Genomic DNA, 15,417 nt, shown 5'->3' with positions numbered 1-15,417 from the left:
TTCATTATTCTATCGATATATCGGCTAAAACAATCAATCTGTCGTTCACTTTTTTATCAAATGTAATCATACACGCGTATACAAAAAGGAAATGAAATAATCTGCTACGTGTTGCTGTTGTATTAATGTCTTTTTTTTTGCAATCAAATCGAATCAAATCAATCAAATGATAAAATATTAATAAATATAGAAATAAAAAAAAAGAACATGGAGTGTGTGTGTGTGTATGAGGGGAGGGGGGTTAGGCAAGAAAAAAAAATATCACAGCGATGAATGAATGAATGAATGAAAAAATTTAGTGTGTAAAGGGGTGTGTGTGCGTGTGTGTCATTCATAAATGGTGATGATTAAAAGTATACGGGTAGGGTAGTAATAGTAATAATAAAATGAAATGAAAGCGAATTTTTTTTTGATTCAAATTTGATTTGAAATAGAGAGAGAAGAAAAAAAGACTCAATTTTTAAAAAAACCGGTAAAATTGTTAATTCATAATTGAATTGATGATTGATGTTTTCTGGGTAATGCACAAATTACAAAAATTTTTTTTTTTTTAGTTTTTGAAAATCTGAGAAATTCAATTGAACAAAGCTGTATTCTGTGTGTGTGTGTGTGTATGTGTGATTTTTTTTTTACTACACAAGTTTTCTGTGTGTTTTCGAGTGATGTGATGATTTAATTTGAGAAAAAAAAACGATTCATAGGTTACATTTATACACACAACATAAATGATGAAAAATTATCATCATCATAATCAATCTAAATTTACAATTTTTCTAAATCTTCAAGTGTCAAAGCATTTTGTAATGGTAATGGTGGTAATTCTATTCGATTGCCATTTGGATTATTTGTATTATTATTTCCAATGTTCATAAGATGATTATCGTTGGTTATCGGATGATGATGATGATTTATTATTAACAGGATTTGACACTTTAAATACATTGAATATATCATTTGGATTCACTATTGTACCTGATGATGATGACGATTTTGAACTGGGCATTTCTGATGATTGTTGTTTGATCGATGAATTATTTGTAATGTTCAATTGTTGCATCAATAGATTTGTCATTTCACTTAGATCTAGGATTTTTTTAATAATAAAAAAAAAACAAAATCAATTAAAAAAAATTATAAACTAATTATTAATAACTAACTTTTTGGTGTATTATTATCACTATTATTAATTGAATGAGATGATTTTTGTTGTTGTTGCTGTGATTGAATGCTACCCCCAATACCTGGTTCGGTTGTTGAAATTTTTTGCTGCAAATTTGTTTTAGCTTTATTAGCTTGATTTTCATGATCTTTGAGTTTTCGAAACACTGATGTTGGTGTAAATTTTGAATTTTTGAGCATTTTATGCGTCATTGAATTATTATCTTCGCATTGATTTACATCTGGTCGTGATTCATTATTCAACATCATAGCATGAAGATTCATTGGTGGATTTCGAATATTAGTAGTATGACCATGTGGTGTAGGAATGATTCGAAATAGGTTTGATGCCGCTGGATTTGAATGTTGTGGTTGTCCATGATGATCAAGATTCATAAAATGTTTTTCAGCAGCAACTCCAGCACCTGGTGCCCTCAATGATGGATGTATCATCATACGTGGAAAACCGCCCATCATGAATGGTGTTTGAGGATGTGTAGGAAATTGCATTCGATTCATTGGCGCCATTGGATTCAATTGATTTAAAGGCATTGTAGCGGATGCGGGATGTAAAGCTGGATGTCCAACGGAAAATAAAGGACGTACACCGGTCGAATGATTAAGAGGAGGAGGCATAACAAATGGAAAACCATCCAATGATGGATGATGCATCGGTGGCGGTGGTGGTTGTTGTTGTGGCTGTGGCTGCAACGATCTTCGTTTTAGTATATCCAATTCTGAAATTTCATGATTCAGTTGATTGTTTGTGGCCGATGATTGATTTTCGGCAACAATTGTTGGTGAATTATGACGAAATGATTTATCAAACATTGCATGTAATGATGTTGAATCAAATGATGATGATAATGACTTGTTATTTTCATCATCAATCATAATAGGCAAATTTGTTGGTGTTTGAGATGGCATTGTGGTTGTTGTCGGTGGTGATTGTGGTGTAGCTAAAAATTTCAACTTTGACATAATGGCTAAATCTTCAGCTGATAATTCATTTTTCATTGGTTTTGGTGTTTGTATCGATGATGATGATGATGATGATGACGATGAACCTGTAGTATTATTACTATTCAACAACGATGCTTCCAATTCACTTACATTAACAGCTTTAGACAATTGGATTTGATTAGTTGGCATTTGTGGTAATGTTTGCTGTAATTGAATGATATCGATATTTTTCATTTGAAATAAATCCATTAATGAAATATTTGAATCATTCATAGCGATAGTCGATGATGATGATGTTGATGATAATTTTCGTTCATTATTCCGATCATCATCATTACCATCACGACTATTGTTGGCCATTTTACTTTTAAACCATCGTGCTGAACGGCTAGAATTCATGCCGAAAATCTGTGACAGATCATTATCCAATATCGATATATCCGATGAATCGAGTAACGAACTAAAATCATCTTTTGAAATATCACTAAATAAAAATGATGACGATGATGATTCACCTTTATGAGTTTTTTCATCCAATGATTTTATCATCAATTCCTCATCATTTTCTTCTTCGATTAAATCCCCATCATCACCATTATAATCATCATCATCATCGTCATCAAAACCTTTGAGATCGATAAAATCTGTCATTGATTTTGGTCCATCAGAAAACCATTCTGGTTCTGGTTCATTTTTTGAATTATAATTATCATTCATACGTCCATTATCATAACGATGATTTCTATGATGATGATGATGTGATGATGAACCATCATTACGTCGACCACCACCAGTGCGATGATTGCCACTACCACCACCATCACGAATCATTTTACGAAAATTTGGACTAAAGCGATCGGCGGTACGCCAACTTTGTTGCTGTTGTCCACCAGATGAATGATTATTATATTTACTATAACGATGATAGGTTTTTATCGCATTTTCATTATTATTGCTACTGATATTATTATTTGTATTGCTCATTCCTGATGAATGATTATTATTGTTATTATATGACGAACGATTAGACGTTGATCCACCAGTGGATCGATTATTATCCATTAAAAAATCAATCAAATCATTATTATGACGATCCTTTTTCTGAAACGATAGAATAATTTCTTCATCTAATTCGGGATTTTTCCTATTTTTTTTTGTTTCGTCATAAATTAAATTGATTCAATTTTTTTCAATGCAAAAAAAAAGACTTACAATCGAGCATGGAATTCTGTTTTTGTCATTTTTGATGTTGGATGCTGCGATAAGGCCAACAATTCATCCTGAAAATCAATTGAATTAGAAAATTGTGATGAAAATCATCGGAACAAAAAACAAACTCACCCTATTGTATTTATAAAATTTTGGTGCAACTTTTTCAAATTTTTTCAATTTTCTTTCAGCTAATCGGCTAAAAGCTGAATATATGATGAATAAATGATTAATTTTTAAATTAAATTGGTCATTTGAAATAAACAAAAAAAAAACTCACCACGAGATGTTTGATCGTTTTCGAAAAAATCATTAAAATTTTTTACAGATATTTTATCATTAACAGTGTTCATTATGGTGATCTTTTTTTTCGTTCAAATGATGAAAACAAAACACAAAAAAAACGACAGCAATTAATTTATCACCGTTATATCGTTCGTGTCTTGAGAGAAAAAAAAATTTTCATCATTAGTACAAACATGGATGGACAAATAACAACAGAACAAACATACCCAAATATATCTTTATTATCAACGAACAACCGAATCCAGGGAGAGAAAAAAACGTTCGATTCTAAATTAACAAAAAAAAATGACTCAATCAGAAGAGAAATGTGTGTAAATCGCAGTTGCTTTTGTTAAAAAACCAATCGATTCAATTGTTTTTTTTTTGGTGCACCAGTCTATAAACAATTAATGATGATGATGATGATGATAATGATAATCACGGGATTCACAGGGTGTGTGTAAAATGTTTAAATTTTTTTGTTTGTTTGTTTGATACAATCTTCTTCTTTAACAGCGACAGTTTTGTTTCGTCGTTGTTGTTTGTCTTTTTTTTTATTTTTTTGCTTACAATTTCACGAATTTTTTTCGGTTTATTTAGTTAGTATTTTTGTATAGTAAGATGAATAGCGAGTAAATCAATGATGATGATGATGAAAAGAAAATGACGAATAAAGATGAGGAGGAGGAAACGATAACGTCGTATGAGCATAATAATGCATCAATTGATGATGATGATGATGATTCAATTGAAGGAGGAGGAGGGTGAGAAGATGAAATGCAAATGATGATTTTGTATATTCATTCATAAAGAATGTTACATCATTTTTTAAAAATTTTTTTTTCTTTCAAAAGTTTGGTTATGATTAGAATGGAAAAAAAATATCAAATTACTCATTTGATGATAAAGACTGTTGTTGTTGTTGTTTCCTTTTGCTCTTTTTTCTCTTCTAGATTTTGATAAGGGTGTGGTAATTTCCCAGAAATAAATAAATTAGATCCTGAATGATGGAAAAAAAACTGTATAGTCAATCAATCAATGGTAATGTGATTTACTAATTAATTAATTTTTTTTTTTTTTTTGATTCCAAATAATCAAATTTCATCACAACTTGGAACCCGTTAACCGAATTTGGAATTTTCACCCAAATAAAGAGGTCAAATCATTAAAATTATCGAGCTTTTTATCTTTACTTGACTGAAAATCAGAATTATTTTGACTATCAGAAGTTTTATTCGACTCTTTCATTACTTTGAATCGAAAGATTCTCTCATGAATCGCCTCAATTCAATAATCAACATTGTCAATTTTGTCTTTGACAATAATAAACAAACAAAAATGATGAAAACCATGTCAATGAACCACTGAGCAAACTCGGCGAAAAAAAAAAATTTTGTTTTCCTTTTTTTCACCTATTTTCACCTAAATGTTCATCAACAATCGACAATTCACTAATTGAATACACAACCAAAACATATATGATGTATTTAATTTAGTCTCAAGATAATTAATAAAAAAAAATAATAATTATAATCAATTGTATTGTATACAAAGTGTGTTCAGATTTTTTAAGCCATAATAAAGGATTTTCAGAATTATTTGAGCCAATTTTCAGATTTTCAGACTTTTCGCACTACCAGGGAAATTGGTGGTTTTTGTTTGATGCAAAAAGATTGACCATTTTTATGACGCAACGCGACCAGTAGGATTCGAACCTACGCCTCCAATGGAGAATGGATCACTACCAGTTCCAGAAATTTCCGAAAAATTCTAATTTCAGAAAATTAGATTTTCAGAAAACTCTAATTTCTAGTCCATCGCTTTAACCACTCAGCCATAGTCGCAATCACTATCATGACAGCACTAGCATATCGAACAGAATCGATCAAATACATCATCATCGGAAAATGATAAATCGACCTTTAATCGTGATTTCTAACAAGTGATCATCAATAAATAATTCTTGCAATTGAAAGTTTGTGTACGCCATTTGCCCATATGTGGGGCTTAACCGCCTTAATTCTTAGTCGGTTATTAATTACAAGGGTATTTAAGAAAAATACAAAACCAAAAATAGTACAGAAGGAAGGAAACAATTATTGCATAATTAAACTAGAAAATAAATAAAATTAATGTAAACCAAAAACAATGGCAAAGCTTCATCTTGGAGCCACGCCGACACATCAACATTATTAAATTTGGCATTAATCATGAATCGGGATCTTTCCAAATTGAAAGCAGGACACTCGAGCAACAAGTGAAACGAGGACTGCATCGATGATAAACAAAAAGTTTGTGTACGCTATTTGCCCATATGTGGGGCTTAACCGGTTTAATTCTCAGTCGATTATTAATGATCCGTGGAGAAATGAAGCGATATTTTCATCAACAGCGATTGTGGCGCAATCGGTTAGCGCGTCCGGCTGTTAACCGGAAGGTTGATGGTTCGATCCCATCCAGTCGCGTTTATTTATTTTTTTTTTTTTTGAAGTTACAATTGTGTCAAAGGTCGCGCGAATAAACAAAACGAAATTTATATTTTTCTTTTTCAAAGTTACGATTGTATTCTTTTCAAATTATCAAAAAAGTTGATGGTTCGATCCCATCCAGTAGCGATAATTTTTTTTTTTAAATTTATGTTACAATTGTTATCTTTTCAATCATCAAAAACAAGGTGACAATACCAGTGTTGTTGTTGTTGTTTTTTTGGGTTCAAAGGTTTTTCTCCTCATCTTATCTTTGATGGAAAACAATAAAGTGGAACAAACAAAGAAGAACAATCATTTCGATGGAATGTGATTAATTAACTTTCAAGATGGTTATGCCAAGATGATATATATAAAACGCACTAAATGTCTTTTTTTTATCAATAATCATGATGATGATGTGATGGTGATTATTATCCATCTATTATCTCGTGGTTGATTATAATCGAGGCTATCAATCTATCTATATTGATAGTAATAAAAATCGAACGATTTATTCATCATCATCATTATTATAACGTATTTTAGTGGATAAAACCAAGAAAGTAATGGATTCGAATGTTATTATTGAAAAGTCTGATGGAAAAAAACAACAACATCGTGGTGGATTCTCACTTATAACGGCAATATTTTTTATTATCGGTGAATTAGCTGGTGGTGGTCTACTTACATTACCGCATGCCATTTCATTAGCAAGTAAGTTTTTTTTGTGGCTGTTTGAAATTTTTTTTTCTTAAACTTTTTTCACAGGTTGGTTCGGCATACCAATCATATTTTTCGCTGCAATATGTGCCACTATATCGGGTTTTTATCTGGCTAAATCATGGATGATATTGGAAGATCGTTATCCAGAATTTCGCCAAGGTTTGACACGCAAACCATTTGCAACAATTGGTTCATATGCATATGGCCCTTATATGGGTGCATTTGTATCGATATTGATGAATGTAACGAATACCTGTGCAACAACCGTATTCATGTTATTCACAAGTGATCTGTTATCACAATTAACTAGATCATTCATCGGTTATAACATCTGTCAATGGATACCGATTACAAGCGTTTTATTTTTGGTGCCAATACTTTTTGGATCACCAATCGATTTTTGGCCAATCGCTTATATGGCTACATTATCGACGACAATTGGATCGATTTTATTGATCATATCGTTAGCTATACAAGTACAACGTCATGGTTTCATTCATGAATATCGGATACAGAATTTCGAAAGTTTTGCCAGTTGTTTTGGTATTGCATTCTATGCATTTGGTGGTGCAGCAGCATTTCCAAGTTTTCAGAATGATATGCGTGATAAAAATCAATTTAGTAAGGCCGTTATTTTTGGTTTCATTGGTCTTTTGACGCTTTACATTCCGGTGGCTTCATTTGGTTATGCAGCGTTCGGCATGAATGCTGCAACAAACATTCTGAATAATTTTGAATCCGATAATTTACTCAACATTTTCATCATAATTGTTCGTTGCTGTTTTCTCGTTCATTTCAGCGCTGTCATACCGATCACAATCAATCCGGTTTTCTTGGATTTAGAAGAATTAATTCGTATACCAAAAGGTAAATTTGATTATTTTGAATTAAAATGAATATTATCTATAATAATTCCGATACTATTCCGATACTATCGATATATTATAATGAAATTGAATAGAATTCACATGGAAACGATTATTATTCCGGACATTAATGTTACTGTTAATGACATTTTTGGGTGCAACATTTCCAAATTTTGGTCAAATATTAGAATTGATTGGCGGTACAACATTAACGATAATGTCATTTATATTGCCACCAATGTTTTATATGAAATTATGTGATAACTATGAAGAAAAAAACGATGAATATAATTATTCGTTATGGCTAAAAATTGTATTCATTTTATTGATTATAACCGGCACTAGTGGTGGTATTGCATCCACATATGGAACACTGTCACGTTGGGAACCATTACAATCAGCTTGTTATATTGCTGGTAGCCAAAATCGTACGAACAATTGAATTGAATCTGTGATTTTGTTTTTTTTTCATTCAAATTTTATTTATTGATTCAATTTGGCAATTATTTCAATAATCAATCAATCAATCAATTACATTCATTTAATTCATCGACATTGATCACGATTTTCAAATTGTCGAATTGTATTTTCAATCCAATCAAGATAATAAGAAACTTGTGTAAACACTGTGTTTGGTATACGACCATTATTACAGATACCAGGACCGAATGAAACAAGGCCAAATTGTACATATTGATTACCTTGACGAATAATTAATGGTCCACCAGAATCACCTTGACATGGGGCACTGTTCTCAACACCTTGACATACCATTGAATTGGCAATATTCACCGGATATTGATATCGACGACATTCACTAAATACAAAATACAACAAAAATTGATCGAAATTAATAAATGAATAGAAAAAAAAATCAAAATCTGACAAACCTATCTGAAATGACATTAATATCTGTATATTGTAATGTACGTGCCAATACACCACGATCACGTGTTAATCCCCAACCAGCAACACGTGCCGCACCACGATAATCAAATGGTGGTGAACGTTTCGGTGGTAAACAAATTGCATTGATATTTCCACCTTTTTGATATGTTAATCGTAATGGATTATTTTTCGGCAATCGTATCAATGCAATGTCATTGGTGAATTGACCACGTACGCCACGCCAACCAGGATGTTTGAATGCACAATCAGCATTACGTGAAATACGTCGTGAGTCTCCATGACCACCACGAATCAAACTACCGGCAACAACTTCAACAGCTTGTGCTGAATATGATCCGGTTTGTTCACTGGTAACACAATGTGCAGCAGTTAGAATCCATCGTGGACTAATAATCGAACCACCGCAAACCATGTCACCATCTCGGGTGGAAATACGCAAAAAAACTTGCCATGGAAATTGGCCCGGTGATGCTGGCCGTCCATTTACGATACGATCGATAGAGAAAAATCTTGTACGACCACAATCTGGTACTGAAATTGAAATCGGTTCATTTGTATTATTCGTTGATGATGATGGTGGAAATTGTTCATCTGGAATATCATCATCAATTTCTTGTTCAATAGGATCAGGTGCTTCCGTAGTTGTTGTTGTAGTAGTAGTGGATCGACTTTTAATAAATCGTTTCAGACGTAATGGTCGTGTACCAAATTCATCATCATTAGCCAAAACGCATGTGATCAATAGAATACAATTTATCAACAGAAATGATGATGATGATGATGATTTACAAATAGCAGCCATCGTGTTTTTTTTTTTTTGTTCAAACATTGACATTCAAATGAAATGGTGAATGTGATTTTTATACCCATTCATGATTCTTCAAAATTATCATTGATAGACGCGACTAAAACGAGAAAGAAAGGATTCACTCGTTCATTCATTTAGCTAAGGAATTTTATCGTCTTCATCTTTTTTTTCTGGTTATTGGCTACACATTCTTTTCATTCTTCATATTTACCATTTTGGTATGATATGATTGAACGAAATGTAAATAGATGAATGAATGATCAACCCTAATAAAAAAAAAACGAAAGTTTTTTTTTATTTCTTTACATATCGCTGTCAATTCATTCGATTACCAGATTGTGTGCGTGTAGGATTGATGGAACGGTGGCGGTCATTCACTTGATTTCACTTTTACTTCACCAAAAAAAATTCACTTTCGATATAATCTTTTTTCATGCAATCGAAAAAATTTTTTTTTTTTTTTTTTGGTCGATTCGGTGTACACACAGACACAAATCAAAATGTCAATTTGAATTGTAAAAAAAAAAAAATTTTTTGATGGCAAATTGCAAATTGATTTGTAAAATTTGATAACCACAAAAAAAACAAGAAAACAAAAATTGGTTCGAATGGGGTTCATCATCATTTTGTTGTTGTTGTTTTGACATTCGAACAAATCTAATCTGTATAAGGGAATTATGAAATATGAAAAAAAAGATGACAGCCCAATGATTTTATCATCATCATGGTCATTCATCCTATGAATGGTCCATTTACATGTGTTTTCTTTTTTTACATTTGATCCTATGATTCCGATGTAATACATACATACATACATTATCATTAATGTGCGAAACGCATGCTGATGCTGACATGTTTTATTACCTCTTTATCATCATCATCATCATTGATTGATTGATTAGGATGATAAGAATTTTTATTTTTATTTTTTTTTTAAACATATTCATTTTTCATACATCTAGATTAAGTTGTAATAATTTTTTTTTCTTTCTAAAAATCAAAAAAAAACCATAAAAAATATGAACATTAAACATTCTCATCATCATCATCATTTTTTTTACCACCAAAAAAAAACGAAAAAAACATAATTATTTAGATAAATATAGAATTAACAAACGCCCAGAAAAAAAACAAATTTCCAAATAATCCATATAACCGAAATGATAAAAAAAACCATTCATCATCTTTGGTCATCATCATCATCGTTGTCTTGTTGTTGTTTATCATTGTCACCTCTTTCTTGTTTTTCTTCTTCTTCTTCAACATCAGCTTCTTCATCTAAATCTTCATCTTCAATTTCAGCCACTGGAAATCGCAGGATGGCCGCTATGCCCGTAAATTGGTCCAATTCTGTGTGAATTTATAGAAAAATTTTAAATTTTGAATGGAAAATTATTTCCAATACTTACGTTCACCTGATACATGAAGGCTAGAGAATATTCGTACATCACCACCCAATTCACGAACTTTATCCACAATTTCGATATATTTTCGCCGGATCGTAACGTCTTTATAACGAAATAAACGATCTGATATTAATAAAGTTTCCACGGCTTGTGCTTCGATTGCACGTTCAACGTGGCGACGGCCATAGAAAGCACGTGATGAATCTGTCATCAGCATACGTTGAAAATCTTGTAATATTTTCACTTCTTTTGCTGCTTTTGTGTCGGCCAATCGATTTTGTAATAATGGATCAGCCAGAATTTCTTTTAGCGAATGTTTAAAACCCGATGATGAATGACAAAGAATGAATTTATTTCGATTATCCAATATTGTTTTATTATCATTCTTTGTGGAATATTCCATTAGATATTGAAAAAATTGATCTTTCACAAAACCAGGACTTGCAATTAGACAACATTTGACAACTGTCACAAAAAAAATCAGCGATTGATTAATCAATTGATTGATTTTCATTCACAAAACATACCATCAAAATTAACATGCCTTATGATTGCCTGAATAATTTGATCATAAAATTTTTGCATCGCTTTCTCGTGTTGATCACAATGTCCACGACGTTTACGTGGAATATGTACATCAATTTTCGATCGTACCAATGTCATTGAATCGGTTATCAGACAAACATGTGCAATACCTTCATTCATAACGATTGCCGCTAGATCTGCATTTTTCATCGGATCACATGCTATTTCCATTCTTTCCATTGAATATGAATCCCATTCTTCTTTCCATTGGGTAAATTTACGATTCAATTCAATATCGATAGTATGATATTGACCAAGTTTAACATATTGATTTTCTGCCACATTTTTCCCTTTTACACGCAACATACAAGCATCAAAATCATAATCAATTGATTCAATTTGGATTGTTAATGTTGTACGAATTTTATTCGCACCAGTTGAACCAGTAGCCGATTCAGTGATTACTTTTCTTAATGTACTAGCACGTATACGATCACCTTCTTGTAGTATATTATATAAATGCCACATATCTTCTTCTTCTTCAGGTATCAATACAACATATCTATTGTGGAAAAAAAACAAACAAAATTTGAAAATTTTTCATTTTTTAATAAATCAATCTTTTATTAACAAACAAATGTGAAAAATGCCAAAAAAAAAAAATATTCAGAATTACACATAACAAACTAAATTGAATCTAATCATGTAAAATAAAATAATCTCTATGGCCACGTTTTCTCGATGACAGCAACTCCAGCATAACTACGTCCAATACTCATCTCGGATGATAACAATGACCATGAATTTGATTTTGGATCATAAACTTCTACGGATTTCAAATTCGTTTGACCATCTTCTCCACCGACAACGTAAAGCAAACCATCATTTGATACGACTACTGCATTACGTCTAGCGTATATCATATCAGCACATTGTGACCATTGATTGGTGGTAGGATCATAACATTCAACACTTTTACGTATCGCTGGGCCATCATGTCCACCAATTGCATAGATTTTTTCATATAACACTTCAACACCAGCACCACTACGACGTTGTGACATATCCGGGATTCTTTTCCAATGATCTATTTCAGGATTATAACATTCAACCGATGAAAGACATTGACGACTTGAACCATCATAACCACCGACAGCATATAAAAGACCATTTAATGTAACAACAGCAACAGATGATCGACGTGTTGTCATCGGTTCAATAAAACGCCATGAACGTGTAATTGGATTATAAACTTCAGCTGATTGCAGGCCTAATGTTCCATCGAAACCACCGACAGCATAGATAAGACCATTAAGAACACAGGCACCTAATGTTGAACGTTTCACCTCGAGACTTGCACATTGTGTCCATTTATTGGATTTTGGATCAAACATATCCACGGAACGTATACGACATTGACCATTAAAACCACCGATAGCATAGATAAGACCATGATGTACAACGATACCGGAACGACAACGTCTTGATGGCAATTCACAAATGAATTCATTCCATTTATTTGTTGAGAAATCAAAATATTCACATTGACAAATAGCTTTTGGCGCTTGGCCACCAATGACAATTAAACATTGTTGCCGTGTTCTTGATATCCGTTCCCGGAAACGTGCATTTGTCAAATCAAATACTTTTGGTATATTTTTCAATAAATTTGATGATAAATTTTTATTATTCCATGATGACGTAGATGATGATGATAATAATGGATAATTTTTCAATTTACCATCATCATCATTATCGACAATTTCATCATTCATTGAATCATTACATTGCTGTACGGTAGTAGAAGTCAATAGTAATGAATTAATGTCATAAGAATTTTTCATTAAATGATATTTCAATGCTTCGATAAGTAAATCTTTTGATGCTGGTTCATTTTTAACCAATGGATATTCATTTTCAATATTGATCAATTCTTCTTGATTAAATCTTGGAAATCGGATATGTTCAATTAGCTGCGAAAGATATTGTCGTCGTTCATTATAATCAAACATTATCCAATTAATAACAGCGGCAAGTACAATATGTTCACCTTCATCACCGGTATCAAGATAATCCGAAGAGATAATTTCCACCACACGTTCCGTAGATAATTGTATAAATTCATCATTTTGAAATATTTGTACAAAATTTTGTAAAATGAATGCGAATGTAAAATCTTTTAAATCTTTGCAGCCCATAATTTCAGCAAATGAATATATGCCAATTGCGTTTGATGTTTGTAATTTGGAACGTAAAAATTCACAACAAATCTTGATGATATCTTTACAATTGAGCATTGTTGCTGCTGATAATAACATCTGGACATTTGTTTCATTGATATTCACAATGCCAAGATAGCAATATTTAATTATTTCATTCAAACTATTTCCATCCAGATTTTTTATCGATATCTGATATTGATTTTGTTCAATAAAATTTACATTATATGACGTAGATGCTGATGCTGTTGTCGATGATGATGATGATGATATGTTATTGATTCTTGAATCAACATGATCATCAATAATACAATTAGTGGATTCAGTTGAAAAATCTTGTCCAATAAACATTGTTGAAAAATAATGCATCGATGATGATAATATGGCGCGATGTGCATAAATATGGCAACCATCGTCCGTTACTAGACATACATCACATAATTTTGGACGCATACGATACATTTGTGCTAAATTATTCGAACTATTCCATAATAGTCCTGTAATTGAATTATTATTAAATGATGATGATGACGATGATGTTTCAACAACCATTGGCGACAATGATGATGATGTTCCAATGATCATTGATTGTTGTTGTTGATGTTTTTGATGATATTCATCAAAAATATCGTTTTCTTCTTCAATATCCATGATTTGATTAACAAAAACAAAGGCACCGGATAGAATTTGTTTATTTAGGCAGACGAAAATCTGATCTGATGATGATTTAATCAATCAGTAGCAATAACAAACAAACAAACAAACAAACAATGATGATGATGATGATTAGATTTGTTTTTTTAAGAAAACAAAACAAAACAATGAACAAAAAAAAATAGGTTCAATGCTCAATGCGCATGATCAATACGATTGTTTTTTTTCTGTGTTTTGTTGTTGTTGTCGAACGAATATCGAATGGAATTTTTTTTTCGTTGTCGATATATAAATGAAACAGGAAATGAAACAAAAAAAAATTTTTTATGACACAACAAGTGATGATTCTAGAAGTAACCATCAAGAACGTCTATGGAAAGAATATAATCACGAAAGAGTAAGTGGAGAAAAAAAGGAGAGACTTGAAAAACATGCACAAATATTGTGTTTGTTCCAAAAAAAAAAGAAATGAAATGAAATGAAACGCAGTTGTGTTTCTGTCCACTAACTGTAACCACTACGATCAACAATTGTAGCCATGTTTGACATTGAGGATTTGGATTCGCGTTTGTTGTGAACCACCACCACCACGACCAACATAATCATCAACAACAAAGTTTGTTGTTGATTAAAGGAAAAAAACTTGACACTCAAAATTTTGTCTCTTTTCAAAAAACAAACAAACACCCACACACGATTTTGTTTTTGATTCAAAATCACAAAACAAAACAGGAAGAGACCGAGTGAGAAAAACAAGTTTTTTTCTTTTTTTTTATCTCAGTGGCACATGATAATTGGAACATTTCATTTTTGGTAATTAGAAAATTTTGACTTTGACTTTGTGAATGAAAAGAAAAAAAATTGGAACAAGATATTTCATAATCGAAAGAGAAAGAGTTTCGATCATGAAATTGAAATGAATCGGAAAAAAAATTCAACACAAACTTACCCTTTATGAGTTTTTGGATCAATATCTCGTCGTACAAGTTTCATTTTTGTTTCAAGTCAATGATGATTAATGAGGAGAAAATTTTAAAAAATTTTAAAAATTCAATTTTTTCACTCGAATGAATATTGGCCACATCACACACTGCACAGTGTTTTGGAACGAAAAAGAAAAACAATGTGGATTAAGAAGAGAGGAGTATGATGGTAACAATATTTATGAATATTTTTTTTTTTTTTTGTATTCGAATTTTTCATTTTTAACAATTTCCGATAGAT

General features: G+C 31.6%; 4 protein-coding genes and 2 non-coding genes across 7 annotated transcripts; 2 read left to right on the top strand and 4 right to left on the bottom strand.

Moving 5' to 3' along the window:
• Positions 1–457: 457 nt before the first annotated feature.
• On the bottom strand, positions 458–15,321 carry LOC124497183 (uncharacterized). 2 transcript variants are annotated; one of them, XM_075733025.1, is made up of 6 exons: positions 15,143–15,321; positions 11,323–11,882; positions 10,799–11,260; positions 10,664–10,739; positions 1,158–2,743; positions 458–1,083 (listed from the first exon to the last, which is right to left on the bottom strand). In XM_075733025.1, exons 1-6 carry the CDS (start codon positions 15,184–15,186, stop codon positions 878–880), a joined length of 2,934 nt encoding a protein of 977 aa, XP_075589140.1. In that variant the 5' UTR covers positions 15,187–15,321; the 3' UTR covers positions 458–877. The 2 variants fall into 2 exon arrangements, with proteins under 2 accessions (XP_075589140.1, XP_046916764.2); XM_047060808.2 differs by lacking the exons at positions 10,664–10,739; positions 10,799–11,260; positions 11,323–11,882; positions 15,143–15,321 and adding exons at positions 3,334–3,401; positions 3,463–3,536; positions 3,611–3,772; positions 3,843–4,496 and having other exon boundaries at positions 1,158–3,265.
• On the bottom strand, positions 5,310–5,459 carry TRNAS-AGA (transfer RNA serine (anticodon AGA)). Its single transcript has 2 exons — positions 5,423–5,459; positions 5,310–5,354 (listed from the first exon to the last, which is right to left on the bottom strand). It is a non-coding gene; the product is annotated as a tRNA-Ser (tRNA).
• TRNAN-GUU (transfer RNA asparagine (anticodon GUU)) lies at positions 6,007–6,080 on the top strand. Its single transcript has one exon. It is a non-coding gene; the product is annotated as a tRNA-Asn (tRNA).
• mah (solute carrier family member mahogany) lies at positions 6,550–8,562 on the top strand. Its single transcript, XM_047060812.2, has 3 exons — positions 6,550–6,797; positions 6,852–7,673; positions 7,768–8,562. The coding sequence occupies exons 1-3, from the start codon at positions 6,650–6,652 to the stop codon at positions 8,112–8,114; spliced, it is 1,317 nt and encodes a 438-aa protein (XP_046916768.1). The 5' UTR covers positions 6,550–6,649; the 3' UTR covers positions 8,115–8,562.
• Positions 8,128–9,423, bottom strand: LOC124497190 (chymotrypsin-like elastase family member 3B). The gene is made up of 2 exons (XM_047060814.2): positions 8,563–9,423; positions 8,128–8,489 (listed from the first exon to the last, which is right to left on the bottom strand). Exons 1-2 carry the CDS (start codon positions 9,414–9,416, stop codon positions 8,219–8,221), a joined length of 1,125 nt encoding a protein of 374 aa, XP_046916770.2. The 5' UTR covers positions 9,417–9,423; the 3' UTR covers positions 8,128–8,218.
• LOC124497184 (kelch-like protein 28) lies at positions 11,917–14,828 on the bottom strand. Its single transcript, XM_075733030.1, has 2 exons — positions 13,152–14,828; positions 11,917–12,944 (listed from the first exon to the last, which is right to left on the bottom strand). The coding sequence occupies exons 1-2, from the start codon at positions 14,188–14,190 to the stop codon at positions 12,043–12,045; spliced, it is 1,941 nt and encodes a 646-aa protein (XP_075589145.1). The 5' UTR covers positions 14,191–14,828; the 3' UTR covers positions 11,917–12,042.
• Positions 15,322–15,417: the final 96 nt, after the last annotated feature.

Source organism: Dermatophagoides farinae, chromosome 7, assembly GCF_024713945.1.
Source record: "Dermatophagoides farinae isolate YC_2012a chromosome 7, ASM2471394v1, whole genome shotgun sequence".
In the NCBI taxonomy this organism is placed as follows: domain Eukaryota; kingdom Metazoa; phylum Arthropoda; class Arachnida; order Sarcoptiformes; family Pyroglyphidae; genus Dermatophagoides; species Dermatophagoides farinae.
Note: the sequence above shows the minus strand (reverse complement) of the source record. Positions and strands in the feature narration are given on the sequence as shown.